At 41.2% G+C, this 18,916-nt stretch overlaps 1 protein-coding gene across 3 annotated transcripts in view; it reads left to right on the top strand.

Moving 5' to 3' along the window:
• Positions 1–9,396, top strand: part of BCAT1 (branched chain amino acid transaminase 1) — a 59,778-nt gene extending 50,382 nt beyond the window's left edge. For all 3 annotated transcript variants that reach the window (XM_009906174.2, XM_054168201.1, XM_054168200.1), the window contains 3 exons: positions 1,795–1,935; positions 3,062–3,136; positions 8,764–9,396. In XM_009906174.2, the coding sequence (XP_009904476.1) occupies positions 1,795–1,935; positions 3,062–3,136; positions 8,764–8,805 (258 nt within the window). In that variant the 3' untranslated portion in view covers positions 8,806–9,396. The remainder of the gene's footprint in view (positions 1–1,794; positions 1,936–3,061; positions 3,137–8,763) is intronic.
• The last annotated feature ends 9,520 nt before the right edge of the window (positions 9,397–18,916 follow it).

The following is an 18,916-nucleotide window of genomic DNA, read 5'->3' as shown; positions in this document are numbered from 1 at the left end:
ACAGCTAGGCTTGTACTTCATGACACGTGTCACTTACTGAGCTCCTATGCATCTTTATTTGTATTGCTCCCATCTCCTTTACAAGACAGACAGATATTCCCAGTTGATAGGGCTTGTTCGTGAGAAACCAGACCCTCACCTCAGTCCTCTGGACATGGAGATCGAGACACCCTCAGTCAGTTTGCAGATGACACTAAGCTGGGATGGACTCTGGATCTGCTGGAGGGTTGGAGGCTTTACAGAGGGACCTGGCCAGGCTGCGTTGCTGGGTTGAAGCCAGTGGGATGAGGTTCAACAAGGCCAAGAATTGCATCCTGCACTTGGGTGACAACAACCCCATGAATGCTCCAGGCTTGGGGCAGAGTGGCTGGAAACTGCCTGGTGGCTGATAGTGGCTGAGGATGAGCCAGTGTGTGCCCAGGTGGCCAAGAAGGTGACCCACATCCTGGCTTGGATCAGCAACAATGTGGCTAGCACAACCAGAGCAGGGAACACCTACCTGTGCTGGGCACTGGTAAGACCACACCTTGAGTCCTGGATTCAGTTTTGGGGACCTCATTCCAAGCGGGACATTGAGGAGCTGAGGTGGGCCCAGAGAAGGGCAACAAAACTGGTGAAGGGTCTGGAGAATGGGTCTGGTAAGGGGCAGCTGAGGGAACTGAAGTGACAGGACAAGAGAAAACAGCCTCAAGTTGTTCCATGAGAGGTTTAGGTTGGACTAAGGAACAATTTCTTCCACTTGGTTTGTCAAGGCCTGGTCCAGGATGTCCAGGGAAGTGGTGGAGTCCTTATTCCTGGAGGGGTTTCAAAGCCATGGAGAAGTGGTGCTGAGGGACATGGTTTAGTGATGACCTGGCAGTGTTGGGTTAATAGTTGGATTCCATGATCTTACAGATCTCTTCCAAAATAATTCTGTGATTCTCTTAGGTGTCTTCTATTCTCACATTGCTCTCTTCTTCCTGACCTCCTTTCCCTAATCTGTCTGAAACTCTGCATACATGGTGTCCCTGTCTCACTTCTCACTCTCCCATTACTGTCCTGTGCAAGAGCATCTCTAGTTCATGTTAAAAAACTTGTCGATAGAACAAGCTCTAAGCTTTAGTTTAGTCTGCTAGGACCATAAAGTCCACATAAATCCATGAAATTAAAATCTCAAAGTTTGATGCTTACTTCAGTTCTTTAAACACATTCCCTCAGTAAGTTGCTCTGCATTCTTTAACACTTGTAGAAGGGATAACACTTCCCCTGTTAAGGCAGTCCAAAGTGAATTGTTTTACTCATACCTGCAGTACAGTTAACTTTTGTGACAGCTATGTACAGGCCACAGTGTGGAATTCCACCAGGGATTAAAGATCTATGCCACATAGAGTTGGCATTCCAGGTGGAATTAACAGAACGTGTTTTGCTTGGGAATTGTGTGAGAGTGGGATGCAAAGCTCTCCTAAGCAATTTCTATACAAACTCTACCACGCTGAAAACCATGAGTAGTCAGATCCTGTTGTTACGTGATCCATGACAAATTCCCCTCTCTTATTCCCTCATGCAGTATCAATATCCTGCAGGAACTCAGGGGGCAGTGCCCCTTCACCATCAGGACTGTATCTGGCAAACCACAGCCTTTCTTGAAGGTCATTCTTTTGATTTGAGTCTTGTCTCGTGTGAAGAAAAGGTCACAAGATCACAGCCAAAACTTGACTGTCACTAGAAACAGGAAAAAAAAGGAAAAAGAAAAACCAAAACCATCAGTTTGAAACTTTCTGCAATTTTCATGGTTGTGGTTTTTTTCTTTTGCAGGGAGAATTTAAAGTTTCTGAGCGATACATCACCATGAGTGACCTGACAGCGGCCTTGGAAGAGAACAGAGTGAAGGAAATGTTTGGCGCTGGAACAGCTTGTATTGTATGCCCTATCTCGAAAATTTTATATCAGGGCAAGGTAAGAACACAGGCTGGGGGCTTTGTTGTTGTTGTTGTTTGTTTTCTTTCCCTTTCTTTTTTTCCACCTTCTGAAGAAAGGAGTTTATCATCATTAACTGCAGCTGAAGCAAAAAAAACCTTGTGAAATAGAATGGGATTGGTGCCAGAAGCCTGGAAAGATGAACAGTGTCAGTATGTTGTCAGAACTTTCCCTCTATTCAATGCATAAAATCTCACTTCCTGGAAAAAGGGGGGGGGAAAAACAGCTCCCAGCTTGTTTGAAAATACAGAAAAATATGTTCTCCAACAGTTCTTTTATTGAACTTTTTTCCCCAAGTTGAGGCACCTAGGAAATGTGAGGAGAGGAAAGACTTTCTCGGGGAACAAAGTTTCTGAGCCACTGCATTTTTCCTTCTCAAGTTCTTCCCATCTTTTCCCATCACTGCAGGGAACTTAGCTCAGATAGAAGAGCTGTTTCAGGAGGACTTGCAGCTGCTCCCACCTACTATACATCATGTGGGAGGTTTCTCCTGCTCAGGTGGAATTGCAGAAACATTCAGACTGTTAAGACAACTAGATGCTATTTAGCCAGCACAAAGTTATTTCAGAGGACTGGGTTATTGCAGTTAGATATATGGATGTGCTTTGCTCCACTGAATATGGGAAGTGCAGTAACTGACTGTGAAGTGATACTGCTTTAATTGATAAGATGGAATAAATGTGCTGATGTAACTGGATTGAAAGGTAGTATGAGAGACACTGAGGTGCTGAGTGATGCCAAGTACTGTAAATGTACCTGCTGTGTTCCTACACCATATTGAATACTGTATATACTGTTACTACTCTTGCCTGTAGAACAGAACTTTTGGGTTGGACAGATCTTTTGGAAGGTTTAGATGAGCTTTTGTTTCAGAGCAGCAGAACAGTTCAATCACTCTAATTTTTCACTGTCTCAGCATATCTCCCTAAAAAACCATTGCTTTTGTCTTTGCCTGCTTGTAAGAAGGATAGAATTATAAAGCTTGATAAACATTTATTAAACTCTTTGGTGACCTAGAGGTATTCACATGTACATAAAGCTATTATTACATCTTATTCTCTCTCTCTCTTTCCCCCTGCTACCTCCTTCCTTGATTTCATGTCAGCATTTGCACATTCCAACCATGGAGAATGGACCTCAGATAACCACCCGTTTCCTGAATAAGCTGAGTGATATCCAGGTAAGCAGCTTCCTTTTCTTCAGCCAGATAAAGTGATAAAAGGTGTGGCTACATCTCAAATATTGTGTCCAGTTCTGAACCACTCAGTTCTAGAAGGACCTTAGGGAACTGCTTGGGAGAGTCCAGCTCAGAGCCACAAAGATGCTGAAGGCAGTGGAACATCTCCCTTATGAGGAAAGGCTGAGGGAGCTGGGGCTCTTTATCTTGGAGAAGAGGAGCCTGAGGGGTCACCTTTCATGTTTATAAAGATATGAAGAGTGAGTGTCAGGAGGATGGATCCAGGCTCTGCTCAGTGATGTCCAGTGCCAGAACAAGGGGTACAAGTGAGTACAAGCTGGAGTATAGGAGGTTCCATGTGAACAGAAGGGAAAACTTATTCACTCTGAGGGTAGCAGAGCCCCGGAGCAGGCTGCCCAGAGAGGTGGTGGAGTTTCCTACTCTGGAGACATTCCAAACCTGCCTGGATGTGTTCCTGTGTGACCTATTGTAGGTGATCCTGCTCTGGCAGGGGATTGGACTGGATGACCTCTGGAGGTTCCTTCCAACCCCTAACATTCTGTGAGTCTGTGATTTGAAAATATCAGAAAACAATCATTTTAATAGTGGTGCTACAGCAGCCTTATGTGATAATAAAGACTCTTTTGTATGGTTTGATTTTCTTTTATCACCTTTTCTTGAAATTATTATTTGTTGTTTTCCCCTTGAGAAAGTGTGATACGAATAGAGAAAGATACTTTTTTCTCTCTTGTTCATCTTGGAAGCTGGATGAGAGTTGCAGGATACTACTGCTGCTGTTATCAGTATTGTTGTTAGAGGTTCTGTAAGTGGAAAAAAAAAGGCATTATAAAGAACCTTAACTGCAATCACAATTAACATGGGCTAAGCATTAAAGAGATGGGCTAAGCAGCAAGCACTCCCTGGGCACAGCCAGCTGATAACCATCTCTGTTTCTCAGCATCTTTCCAATCACACAGTTGCTTCTTGATCTTAAAACAATTACTTCCACTGTGATTTGTTAAATATAAAGGTTTACTTAGACTCTGTACTTGATCTTCATGCCTGGGCATGGGATTCAATACCATTTCAGGTATAGTCAATGAGCAGCACTTATTGGCCCTTATTTTAGTTGCTTGTTTTGTTCTCCTTGTATAGCATAGTTTATTGTAGGGGATATGGGGATAGGAGTAGGTCTTGGCAAGTTAGAGGTCCCTTTATTTAAGGTCTCATAGCAGCTTCTTGGTGGCATTGTCATAACTTTGTTGTCATATGTCCAGATTTGTTACACACTTTTCATTGTGATCTGTGTTTCCATAGCTTTCTGCTCTGTATTAAAGCTGTCTTGCTTGTATGTCAAGTATTTATCCATAATGTCTGAAAGCACTTCTGTAAATTCTGTGTTACCTTCTGATGTTTTTTCAGTGTGTTAAGGCCTGCAACAATTTGTGATCAGTTTCCAATGGTCACTTCTAATTGCAGTCATCTAATAGCTTAGTGTCAGAAAGAGTTGAGGCCAGTTCTAGCACCTTGTGGAGTGTTGTGCAGGGGCAGGTATTGCCTTAGCAGTTTGCATCATGAGACAAGCAAGTGCCATCTCTAGAAGAACAGCCTGTGAAATCCAGAATTCTGTTCCAGAAGACAACACTGGAATATGTGACTTTCTCCCTTGGCCAAGAGCTAGTGAGTGGGTTATTAAGACAAATTTATCCAGCTTGCTCCCTGAGGCTTCTTCCCAGCACTCCCCAATCATTCTGCTTTTCCACCTGCAAGCAAAGGCTCAGGAGGAAGCTGAAAAAAGTATGGATCGCTTCTAACCATTGCCTTTCTTGATCCTTCTCATTTTACACCTGTGCATATGGACCTTTTCACCTTTAAACTGCACACATACCTTGTTTTCATTAGTTACATGCCAAGAGTAAATCAATCACTCTGGGAGAGTGCTGGACTATTATGCAACGCATATGTTTACTTCTGTTTCCTTCCTCCCTTGAAAAAGTTCTGAGAGTGAGAACTCTTCCTCATTAGAAAAGTGATTTTAAAGAGAATGATGGCTGCTTCCCCTTTAATGGCCCTTCAGTGGCTGCTGGTATTATTTCTGCTTATTTCTATCTGTGGAGAGATGAGCTCATATCCCAGTGGACCCCAGGTTGTCCTACAGAAAACAATGCCGTAAGGCACCACATGGAATGTGTAATATTCTTAAAACATCAGGGGAGTTTGCAGGATCTTTCACGAAGGTCTTCTGTATGTTCTGCCGGCAGGAGAAAAACCAAATCTCTTTGCAGTGTCATTGGACCCATGTCCTGCCATTTGGACAGTCTGAGGCTGTTATGCCAAGGAACATGCAAGATCTAAATGCAATGAAAATTAAAGCCAAATACAATTTGTGTCTCCATGCTGTGCCCGAACTAGGGCAATGTATCCATTTCATGTTGGACAATGGACATTTGTATAAAAAGTAGAAATTCTCAGTGCCCATATTGTTCTGCATCTGAACCTGTCACCAAGAGGTGCAGAGCTCCATCTCCAATACCATTATATCAATTCCCTTGTGTACAATACGTGCTTTTAAAACATTTTCACATTATCTTCATTATTGTGTTTCCAAGTCTATTTTCATGCTGTTTATTGTTCTTTTGTAAGTCTTCTGTGTTCAACAGGATTTATTTGGATTTGAACAGCTGTTCAGTGACAACTAGAGCTAGAGTGACAAATTAGAAACTCATGGGGAGAACTGATTCCATTTCTCATGCCAATTGAGACGGTAGTAGCACTGCAATGCACATTTCCCTTCTAATCACTGAGTGGAAATCATGATTAAAAATCTCTATCAGCCTTTTATTATAGTCTTTTTTTTAACTAACTTGTTTATATTGTATACAGTAATAGTGTGTTTGTGAATGATATATTCACAGTGCACTGTCCTCTGTAACCAGTTGAGTTAGATGATTCAGAGATGTGATTCTTTCCTCTGGGAGTGCCACTCAAATGTTTGTGTGGTTTTGCATTCCATACTTTGAGAATGAACGAGCTTTTGCTGTAGCCATTAAAGTGAAGATTAGGGTGCAGCTTGGAAAGGACAGAAAGAATGTGAGGCATTGTTTGTATTATATGATATAAAATACATTTAAACACCGTAGTCAAGACAGGAGAGAATGGATATTTAGTGAACGTTGCACAATCTGAATGGATAGGCCAGCAGAACACAACCAGAGAAGGTGAATGTGTCTTAATGTTTAGACAGTAGGACCTGTGGCAAGGGTTAAAAGGGATGGGAGTAACGATCTTAAGGTACAAAATCTTTGACAGAATCAGAAATGGAAGCTGCATCTGCTTTTATTTCTGGAATTAAAACATTCTGCTTGTGGTGCAACATCTTCATTCGCCTTTTAATCCTGGAAGCGGGTTCAAATCATAGTCATAGAACCATTTAGATTGGAAATGACTTAGGAAGTCATTGGGTCCAACCATTAACGTAGCACTGCTGAGTCTACCACTAAACCACTTTCCTGAACAGCACACTTATACACCTTCAGGGATGGTGACTCAATCACTTCCCTGGGCAACTAACTATTCCAGTGGCTCACAACCCTTTTGATGTTTTTCTCAATGTCCAGCTTAAGTCTGCCCTCAAGCAATTTGAGGCCATTTCCTCTTACCCTATCACTTGTTACTTGCAAGAAGGGAGCAGTACACCCCTCACTACAACCTCCTTTCAGATAGCTGTAGAGAGAGAGGTTGTCTCCCCTGAGCCTGATTTTCTCCAGGCTAAACAAGCCATATTCCCTCAGCCTCTCCTCATGACACTTGTTCTCTAGACCCTTCACCAGCTTCATTGTCCTTCTTTAGGTACACTCCAGCATCTCAGTGTCTTTCTTATAGTGAGAGGGACAAATTTGGACCACAGTATTTGAGTTGTGGCTTCACTAATGCAGGAGACAATCACTTCCCTAGTCCTGCTGACCTTGGTATATCTTACACAACCAAGATGCTTCTGGCACCTGGCAGTTACCTGGGCACACTGGTAATTCATTCAGCCACCTATCAACCAACATCCCCAGTTTCTTTTCAGCTAGGCAGCTTTCCAGCCACTCTTCCCAAGCATGGAGCATTTTTGGGGTTGTTGTGACCCAAATGCAGGACCTAGCACTTAACCTGCCCTTGTCAAATGGCAACTTGGACCAGGCCTTGCAATTTCTGAAATCAGCATTAGAGCGTTAGATGGTGCTGCTACCTAATGCCAGCAAAACATACAAATAATCTTCTGGACCTTGCCTGCTTTATCTGGGGGAGGTGGGGGTGCCACCTTTTCTCTGAGAAGCAGTGATATGAAGGTCAAAGACATACCTTTTTTCTTTCTTATTTTTTTTTTCCTACCCCCCCCCCCCCCCCCTTTTATTTCCATCCTCAGCAAAATTGTCTCATGTGATGGTAATACAGTGCTTTGTGGTTAAACTAACAATAAGCTAGAAATCCTTTGAACAAGTAATTTGTCCAGGGTTCCATGCAGCATCACACTAGTGTCTATTCAGCCACATTGCAGATTGCAAAACAGGAGCAGCAGGATTAGTGATGAAAAGAAAAAGTAAATAGATGTGGAGGTCATTTAGAGGCTTTACTTGCTGGAATAAAGAATAAAACATAAACACATTGAGAATGATTCTTGTGTGGATCTAGTATTGTGCTTTTCTGGCACATTTTGATTTGGAATGGTTGTCTTTTGCCTGCTTTAATATACTTTTATCTCCTTTCCTGCTGATGTAGAACCTAGACTGGAGAAACTTCCTTTTATCCTCTCTGTAGAATTGATGAAGTGATTGTTTTAGCCTACTGTCTAAAACCAGTATTTATTCCTTGTTGAAGAGTGTTTTCAAGCTCCCTGAACATGGTAGTATGATGGAAAGGGCTCCCTACTTGCATGTGACACTAGTCTGTTCACCTCTGCTTTACTTACTTACTTTAGCCTTGTGTGCATTTTTGGGGTTCTCTGGAGCATTGTTTACAGGACCAGTAACAAAACTTTAGAACATGTAGCCAGCTTAACTGAAAGTGCTGCTTTGTGTCTGTGAATTCCCTGGAAGAGATACAGCTCCATGTGGTAGGCTGCCTTCATTTCTCCCTGGAGATCCTGTTGGTTTGTCTGTGGAAAGATGATTTGTTTTATTTGGGTTACAGTTCTCTCTAATTGTACTCTACAGTATTTGTGATGTGTTTTAATTCACCTTCAATCAGAATCCTGTAATAAAGTCCACCTTAAAAATAAAAAGAAGTAAAACCAAACGTGTGTGTTTATTGGAGATTGAGCAGAGGTGTACTTAGGTATAAATTAGTCAACTGACCTCAGGGAATAACTGTATTAAATTGATGGAAAGCTCTAGTGAAGCAAGACTATTCTGTATCATCTCTAGTGAGTGTTGGTATCACTGTTTCCTGGTCTACTTATGGGAAGATGGATAAAGCTTCAAGCTGCTTTTAGGCTTTGCTCAAATCAAAGAGAGATGTAAAGGCATAAGAAAGAATGTAAACTGCTATCATGTTGGTGGGTATGATGAAAACAGACTAAAGTTATTGTAATTGTACACTGTTACTGTTAACTTTGATTCTTAAACTGCATTTTTGCTTCATTTCAGTATGGAAGAGAAGACAGCGATTGGGCTGTGCTGGTGTCGTGAAGCTGGAGCAGTTGAGCCCCTCCGGACAGAACAGACATGAACTAAGACAACTCCTGTAGCTGCCTGTGTGTAGCATAGTCTCCGTATCAGTTTCCTCTCCTGGATGATTGTTTCCACAATCTGGTGAATGTGAACACAATCATTTTGATTTCTACTGTAATCCTATTAGTAGAAGCCTATATTCTTAGTAGAGGTGCTAAATGTTAGCAATAGAACTTTCCTGATGGTTTTCTTAGTGCCTCCTTGTGTCTTACGTACGGTCTGAAAACTTGTAAAATGCTCTTCAACTGCTCTTCAGTTTGATTTGTTTTAACTGCCCTCACCAGCACAGCATCTTGCCCTAAAACTCAAAGCTGTTGCCTGTTAGTTGGCCACAGGATTTTATTGACATCGTTCTGCCTTTTCTCTGTTTAGGAAACAATTAATTTTAGCCACGTGCTCTTTTCTTTCATCCTCTGCTTGTATGGGAGGCTCCTGAGTTTGCATAGCCCTCTGTGCTTTAGGCCAAAATTCTCTGAATCAGTCTGGCCTGCAATATGCTCCCTGTTGGCCTATTGCCTTTCCCTCCGTGGGGATGCACAGTGGCTGGTTGGGCAGCATATATCTCTTGGACCATTGAATACATCCTTCTGTTCATGATTTACAGGGCTGGGTCAGGGCCTGCTGAGACAAGAATTACTCTTTGTCTGGCCTGGACATGGCACTGCAGACACAGTGTTGCCTTCCAGGTGAATGCCAAGAAAAGATTGGGCAATTATGGCTGTAAAAGTTGAACCACTCTTCACAGCAATTAAACCCATGAACTGAGGATTTTTTTTTCATCATCCTCTCACATAATTTAGATCAGCAAAATGTTTTTCTTGTCCCCTTTCCCACTCACTGTGAAATATGTCCAGCCTCCATAGACACGTGTAACAGGGCTATCCTATTAAGGAACAAGCTGTGTTGTCAACAGAAAATACCTAGCACAAGAAAGGGATTTCATTCAAACCCTGATTTCACTCCAGTTAAACACATACTTGTCATGCTCTCTCACAGGCAGACTCGATACTCTGAAAGCAATACAGAGCATGTAGCCCATCATTAGGAAAATAACTTCTGCAAATGTCCACTAACATCATGCTGTAGTATTTATTAGCTTGCTCCTTTTTGCACACAGCATTGTCAAACAGCTTTAAGATATCTCTTGCCAAAAAAGGATGACTATCTTCTGTATCAATGTTCCAAAGTGCTGCTTCAGTATGAAACTGGTGGAGCTTTACTGACACTGATGGAGTCCTGTAAGAAGTAAAAGTGAAACATTTATTGCCATAGTTTGCAGTAGAGATGCACCAGTATTAAGGGAAATATTTAGCACTTTATTTTTTATTAAGACCCAACAGTATCTCTCACATGCTTTATAAGTCCTTGGTAGTTATTGGCATTTATTAACATAGTTTAAAAGAGGCAAAATACAGTTTCTGATACACCACCCATGCCTTACACAACTGCTAAAAAGTAGCCTTATGGCTTTCCTGTTGAAGTGTGGGTTAGATTTTAAAGATGACCCCTACTTAGCCATCACTTTATTTTGCTTCCTCAAATTATGATTTTTAGTATCTTTACTGCAGTCCAGTCTGGTCTTTTAATGAAGAACAGTTGAAGGTTCTCTCTGACAATGTAGCCATCGTTAAAATCTGTTGGATAGTTCTCTTTAGGATACAACTGCAAGCACAAAATGTTGTTTCACTTCCGGTAGCAATAGTATTGTGTGTCCCTTTTCTGACCATTTCAATCTGTATTGTAAGCTGGTCTTTCAGTATCTTACTATGTATTACAAGCTGCAGTTAATCTTTATATTTAGATGGATGGGAAAAAAAAAATCACATGGGGAGTTATGTCAAAATGCAATGTGGGGTAGAGAGTGTAATCCAACGAGACAAGTATAACTAAAGAGTGCCTTTAACTAGAGCGTGGTGAGGAGCTCACGAAAGATTGTCATGCGCAACCACATGTGGTTTCCTGTCACTCAGCAATCTAGTCTGTCCCCTTATGTTCATCTGAGATTTAGCAGCAAAAGGAAAAGTGGAACTAGGTAACATCAGATGCATGGATTGTGACCCCATGATACTGTGGTGTGAACCTAAAAGTTGTGTAAAACTTTTCTTAAACTGGATGCAAGTAATTTTCTGTGAAGAAACCAGGTGATTTCACTTACTGTGGCTTGCACTGTTTCCTGCAGTGACCAAAGAGGCAACTTGACTTTCACTACACATTTTGGGCTGGTGGAGACTTCAAAATGATGCCAGGTGAGGCTGGAATGCCCTGCAGATATGCATAGTCTTTTCTAGCAGAGAAGAATGAAAAGACACAGTGTATGTGTTAGCTGTTGTCTTTAACATCTTGGTTAACTGCTTTACTCTGGCTGTATCAACTCAAAGTTGTGCTTGTTTCCAAATGGGATCCAGGTGAATAGGTTCTAGATGTTAAACTTTAAAACCTAAATAAGGCAGTTGACAGGTCAGCATAATGTACAAAATTCTTCTGCTGTTCCATGCTGTCCTGCCCTGCATTCTGCCAATTCTTTTTATCTTGTTAACCAAAGGCAAGAAATAATATGTGCAAATAATGATGACTACTTGGTACTGCATTCTTCCTGTAAAATTTGGGGAGGAACTGGGGTGTTCCTTGAGCTAAGAATAGATTGTAAAAGAACATCTGCATGTATTTTCTCCATGTGCCCTGTTTGTTTAATTGTAACAGATTTACACAGAAAGAGTATGGTACATCATAACTAGGCAATTATCCATTCTTCATCACTTAGGGCTCTGCTAATTGCTGATTTAAAGACATGAGATAGTTTAGGAGAGTTTGAGACTGTTACAACAATATTATTTTGTTGATTTTTTTTGGTGATATTTGCATAATTGGCTTCAATTATTTAATGTTTAATTGGGTTGATCAAATGAGATTCAGCCTTTCACATGCTTATGTTTTACAAACACTGGTACTTTAAAATGATAATGAACTCTAATTTTTGTATGTTCTTTCCTCTCCCCTGCATTCTTTTGATGATTATTTTCCACTATTGAGCACATCCTTAATTTTCAGTTTGGTGAACATAATTCATGCATAGGAGGGAAGTTCTTCAAATGGGAGAACTTTTCATGGAACTGGCATTTCATACAAGCTGTTCTGATGCCAAGAGTTACAGCTTCAGCAACTGACAGTACTTAACTAGATTCTTAACTGCAACAAGGGCAGATTTGCTGAGAATTTAGTGACAGACTCTGGTAAGAATGCTAATAAAGGTTCCTGCTTAGGGTAGACAAACTGTTGAAGCTGCATCAGTGCAAAGCAAGCTTAATTTTTTCTGAGATATAGAAGGGAAATCTGATAAGACAAAAGCAAGACAATGAGAGATCTTTCTGCCCAGCCATTGTTTACACCTGTTAACTATCTCAAGCCAAAAAGCAGTTGTCCTCCACTTCTCTTTCTAGATAAACCCTTGCTTAGGGATTACCTTATTCAGCAGGGTTGTGTCATTGGTCCTCTCCTGTGTACATATTTCATACTTGCTTTTCCTCAGACATGAAGAATAGTAATGTGGGAAATTGTGATATTTGAAAGAGGCATTTGGAGTACAAGTTATTTGAAATATCTGTCTAGTATGTGATCTTCCAAGGAACTAGACAGAACAACAGCTGGAACTGATTTCCTAACTGGCTAATTAGAGCAGCAACCCTCTTGAAATCAATGACCTCTCCAAAATAATCTACATAATCTCAACAGATTGCTTTGCTTGAACTGTCTGTTGATAGTGCCTTGCCATGAAATGGAATATAGAGATGGTAGCACAGCCTGCCAGTCTATGGCACATTGACTCTCTCTGCATGGATGTTAAGTTTTACTGTTCTAGTGGCAGGCTCATATAACTAGGAGGGGAGCAGGTGTAAATCATGATTTAGCATGCCCTGAGGTGGACTGTTCCCTTCTTTCTCTCCTTTTCACACAAACTTGCAGCTCCTTTTCCATAGCCTCCTCTCAAATCTCAAAGTGACTATTTAAGCTAATGTTGCATTCTTTTTGCTTTTAGCAGTAGTTACAGTTTAAGGAAAAAAAAAAAAGAGTTTTGTAGGTGTTCAGGTGTCAGAGTAGCACTTTAGCACCAGCATACATAATGCCTGAACAAACTTTGTTTTGCACAAATGATCTCACCTCTTTCTACATGCAGAGTAATAGTACTACCATTTACACCCTTTTTAACTGTAATCCAATGTTTTGCATAAAAAGCTGTTTTTACTACAGGTCAAATAAGCTTTCCAGAAAACCACCTAAGCAACAGAGAAAGGTGTCATGTAAAGAGCAGTATTTCAAGGATTGCTTTAGGGTAGAAGTACCTCTATTAGGCAGGAGAAAAAGATATTATTTGAATTAGAAATGTATTTAAGGTTTGCTATATGAACCCATAAACAAGTAAGTATTCAGATTATAAAGTAGCACAGGAAAAGATAATTCACCCCTGCCTCTCAAACAATTCTGGCTAAAGGGAATGCTTGAAGGAAGCATTGTACTCCTCTATGTAGAGTCATCAGATTACAGCTATTCTGGAGGTACCCTGTTGTCTAGCACAGAGACAAGCCTCTTTACAGATTGTTCTGAACTGCAATATTTAGCAACTGGGAGCTGTATTTTTACTGTCTTGTTGTCAAGATTTGGAAAAACACATCCTAAATCCTTTAAGCTAAATAACTTCTTAATAAGTATTTGTATTGTGAGAAAGTCCTGGTATGGCACTGGTGAAAAATAGCTGTTGTAGCAATCCTTCTGTTCATACCATGTTTTAAGCATGATGGTTATTAGTGGGAATTCCAGAGTATTTTCCCTGACTGTGTAAAATCTGAGTGCATCTATTGCTATCTCTGAACCCAAAATTTAACAGATACCTTGAGCCAGAACCATCAAGTATGTTAGGACTTAGCAGGTGGAATTAGTAACTCAGGTAGAAATAAATCTCTTAAACCACACTAGCAAGGTTAACCACACCCATAGTTACTAAAGCCAATGGTGTTTAAATTCACTTGAGGTAAGAGCATAGGTAGATCCTCATCCCTCTCTCTGAACATGAGTTTATACTATTTGATTATCTTAAAGCTTAATTCATTGTGTCTGTTTTTTACCACATCCTGAATTCTCAATGTCATGCTTTAAAAAGAAGAATCTTCAATTTCATGCTTATAGGAAGATCATAAGGAGGATTTAAAACCTTGATGGCTTTAAAATATCTGCTGGATAAAGTTAAGGTAGAAAATGAAGAGACAACTTTATGGAAGTAATTAACTGCAGTGTTCCAAATGGATTTTCCAACACTGATAATTTTGGGGTTTTACCAAAGAGGTATGCAGAGAATAGTAGATAAAATAAGTGTAGTGCTTTTTTTCCTAAGAGCTGGTTCTCTTAATAATGCTAGCTTTTTGTAGGGCTCAATTCTGTCAGGCTTAGAGAAGTCATTAAAGTGTGAGATGGAAGAGCTCAGAAGTTCTCTCGGGCAGTACTGTCTTGCAGGAACCAATTGTGTTTCATTTTGTGATCAAAATGATCAAGATAGGGACGTAGAATCTTTTAAATTTTGGACCTTTCTGTAAAAAAACTTGCTTTTCACTTTAGAATTCTGTTACAGTGTCACTGAACTATTGTCTTAAACTATTGTGTCTCAGTAGGTTGAGAGAATAAAGAAACATTCTTAGTCTTCAAAGAATCACTTTCTTCCTGTATGCCAAATTCACTCTTCATTCTGCTTTGTTCACTGCTAGAATTGTTACCTCTTTAGATGAAATAACAGGTTTTATCTCTATTGTGCTCTACTAATTTAGTCTCGGGTTTCTAGTGAGTATTAAATGCTTGCAACAAATGCCAGAGCAAAAAGCAAAGTGAGAAGTTGTCTGTTTCCAGAACAGGCATGCTAAGAAATTAGAGTAAAATTACCCATCAAGTCAGTCAAGAGAAGGAGGTCAGAAGAATTGTAATCACCATTCTTGTTCAGTCCAGAACAGAGTCTACCCAGCTACACTAAGTGTCTAGCAAGATGGTGGATTGTTACTGCTATTGAGGAATGCTCTTTGTTCAGTTGCTTAAATACCTGCATTTGTGCCTGCAGTTTCATAACTTGTGCCCTAGTATCTTAACTGAAAGCTGCCATGAAACAGTAAACTCTTAGATCAAAACAAACAGGTAATGTTCCAGATCTAACAATGAGAAGCTGTTTCCTAAAAGTCAGTGGCTTATTCTGTTCCCATACTTTCTATTTATTTTCTAATGGCCCAGTAGCTCATTAGAACTGCAAGTAGGAGGCAAATATATCATTAATTCTCTTTCATAGTCAAGGATGTTGACAAAGGGTGAAGCTCTATTCCTGGGAAGATGGCTTGGACTTTAACATGGCCACTATAGTAGAGAGTGACAGAATGCAAAAGATTCTTTGGCATGATGGAGACAAGCAGGAGTTTTGTCTGCAGCTATTTGCAAACAATTTTCTTTGAAGGAGTAAACTTGGAAGACAGATGTCCCAATCTACCTGACCTTCAAGGCATTTAGAAGGGTTCAGCAGTAGTTATTGGAACTGTAGGATATAAGCAGTGGGAAATTAGCAACTTAGGGAAGAGTAAATGACTCTGAAGGTCTCTGTTTTCTCAAATGTTAAAATTAACTGGGTATTTTACAAGGATCTGAGCATATAAAAGCAGTAAAGGACAGAAGTGTGGAAAAATACTGGATAAACTAAAGGAAACTCTACCTCATTCTTCTCTGAAGGTTTTGTAGAAGCACAATTAAGCACTCCTAATGGCATTGTTATGGACAGACCATCTGGCATGAAAGAAACACTTTATATATTTGTATGTCTATAAATCCTGTAATAACTGTATTTTGCTGGCAGTAGAAACAGTCTATACTATTTGCAGTTTTCCTCATCAAATCTGTAATTATCCAATGTTTCTGTCTCCAATAAAGGAATCTAATGGCACCTGTTTGTGGCATGTTATGAAATCATCTCTGTTGAGTGCAGCTAGCTAAGCATAATTATCCCATAGATGGGAACTGCTATGAAATACATTCTTGAAGGCTGGCTTGAAAAAAATACATAAATGAACTATGGCATTTAAGAACAGCAAAGCTTAGTGGTGAGCAATAAGCTGTATTCTGGCTTCCTCTAAAATCTAAAGATAATACATTCAGAGGTAAAAATGAGGCCTTAACAATGTCAGACATGCGTAGAATCATAGACTTGTTAGGGTTGGAAGGGACCTCAAGGATCATCTAGTTCCAAGCCCCCTGCCGTGGGCAGGAACACCTCACATGAGATCAGGTTGCTCACAGCCACATCCATGGTTGAATGCAGCCCCTGTTCTAGGGGGTTGGGGACAATGAACTCAAGGGAGATCAAAAAGCCAGAAAACAGGTTTAGACCATGGGCACTTCACAGGGCCCTTTGAACCACAAGCTGTTACTCTGAGTCAGCCCAGGGGAAGCCCTTTGAAAACCAAAGTCTCTGAAAAGCGAGTATCATTAAAATCTTGATGTTTGCCATGTGTAGGAGCTGTATTTACCAAACCCCTTGATGTGTCCCCCCTTTTCCTAGATTCATAGAATGGTTTGGGTTGGAAGGCACCTTAAAGAACATATACTTCCAACTCCCCCGTGCCATGGGCAGGGACACCTCCCACTAGGCCAGGCCGCTCAAGGCCTCATCCAGCCTGGCCTTGAACACCTCCAGGCAGGGGGCATCCACAGCCTCCCTGAGCAACCTGTTCCAGTGTCTCACCACCCTCACTGGAAAGAATTCCTTCCTAATTTCCAGTCTCAGTCTGCCCTCCTCAAGCTTCAATCCATTTCCTCTCATCCTATCACTACAAGGCCTTGCAAGAAGTCCCTTCCTGGCTTTCTTGTAGGCCCTTTTCAGGTACTGGAGGGCCACTCCCCAGAGCCTTCTCGAGGCTGAGCAACCCCAGAGCTCTCAGCCCGTGCCCACAGGGGAGGTTCTCCAGCCCTCTGATCATCTTGATGTGTCTCTTATGCTGGAAGCACAGGAACTGGACACAGCACTCCCAGTGGGGTCTCATTGGAGCAGAGTGGAGGGGCCGAATCATCCTCCCTCATCCCGGTGCCTTCTGTGCTCCAAGCAGCCATTACCAGCTCACGGTGAGTGTTTCTTCACTGGGGAACACTGTGATTGAAGGGAATACTGGTCTGTGTTGTGGTAAAGTACACATCATAGTAATTTTCTGTCTGGTTTGGTTCTTGGTGATTTCAGTGAAAGCTGGTGTGGAGGCAGGGCACCCTGAAGAAGCTGTAGAAAGATAAATACTACAAGTTGTTAATTACTGATAGGAGCACAAAGCTAATGTGTTAGAATCAGGATTTATTCCTGTACTGTGTCCAGTTCTGGGCCCCTCAGTTTAAGAAGGATATCGAGACACTTGAACGTGTCCAGAGAAGGGCAACAAGGCTGGGGAGAGGCCTTGAGCACAGCCTTCTGAGGAGAGGCTGAGGGAGCTGGGATTGTTTAGCCTGGAGAAGAGGAGGCTCAGGGGAGACCTCATTGCCCTCTACAACTACCTGAAAGGTGGTTGTAGCCAGGAAGGGGTTGGTCTCTTCTCTCTAGCAACCAGCACCAGAACAAGGAGACACAGTCTCAAGCTGCGCCAGAGGAGGTTTAGACTTGAGGTGAGGAGAAAGTTCTTCACTGAGAGAGTCATTTGTCATTGGAATGTGCTGCCCAGGGAGGTGGTGGAGTCACCATCCCTGGAGGTGTTCGAGAGGAGATTGGACGTGGCATTTGGTGCCATGGTCTAGTCATGAGGTCTGTGGAGACAGGTTGGACTCGATGATCCTTGAGGTCTCTTCCAACCTTAGTTATACTGTGATACTGTGATTTTGACCTTTCCACTTTAATCCTAAGGGAGTCTTTCTTAGCTGTAACCCTATGTTGAGCACCAGTAAGATAACCTTCAAAATTTCTTTATCCCAAGTTGTAATTATTTGAGGACTGATCCTACAGGAGGCTGAGTGGGCCTCAAAGGCAGACAGACCTGTGCCTTTTAGCCAGAGTTGAAGAGATCCTTTTTCATTTCCTTTTTGAAACATCTCAGTAGCTGGCAACAGTTCTGTTCATAAAGCACTCGCAGTACCACCACCAGCACTGTGCTTGTGCAGAACTGGTAGCTGGAAAAATGTCTGGTTTTCATTCTTTAAAAAGGAAAAGCAATTTTTCTGGAGAAAAAAAAAAAATAGAAAATTATGGCCCACAGATCATTGGTAATCAACCAAGTGTATTTTAACAATTACTGTTTCTTTCAGTCACAAGAGGATAAGTCTGAGATCTTTCACAGGAAAACTGAAAATCAAACTGTAATTATAGTAAATTGCTAAAACCACGTTGGCTTTTAATGATTTATTTTTAAAAGACACTGCTCTCTTAATTTCCTCCACAGTGCCTCATACAAGTTTATCAGATAAGAAGTGATTTTCATTAGGGAAAATTATGAGCAATCTGGAAAGGAAGAAAAGATTAGCAGTTACCCTTGATCAATTCCTTTCTGTGCCTTTGAGCAAGGCAGGTAGCTCTCCTAGCTCCTATTTTCCAGCTGTAAAATGGGGGCAATAGTTCTCAGCAAACTGAGGGACTCCTGTGAGGATAAATGCATGACAGGTTGTATGATCAATGAGCAATGGAAGGCCATATGGGCCTGAAGACAGATTCCACCACGGCTGCCTACTTCACATTTAAATGCAAGAAAGTCAAGTTTGTGCTTCTGAATGCCTGAACTGCAGGAACATTCATTCCCTGGTAAAATACAGAGCTCCCAACTTCTCTTCGTTTAGCTTGCAGCTAAAACCTGCCTTGTCTCCAGTAATCAGGTTGTGACCTCTCTGATTTCCACTGGCAGAATGACTCGAGGTTGTTTATCACAACTTTGACTTTCCAAGGAAGTTATTCTTGTAACTTCTTTCTTCCTACCTGAAGAAAGGTGTCCACTGAGGGATAGGTGCAGTTCTGGGGTTCCTTGAAACCTGCAGGGAATGTGAGAAGTGTTGGTTTTTATGCACAAAAGAAACAAGGCCTTGCCTATCTGCA

The sequence above is a fragment of the Dryobates pubescens genome, chromosome 15 (genome assembly GCF_014839835.1).
Source record: "Dryobates pubescens isolate bDryPub1 chromosome 15, bDryPub1.pri, whole genome shotgun sequence".
Lineage (NCBI taxonomy): Eukaryota > Metazoa > Chordata > Aves > Piciformes > Picidae > Dryobates > Dryobates pubescens.
This window is presented reverse-complemented; position numbering and strand designations above follow the sequence as displayed.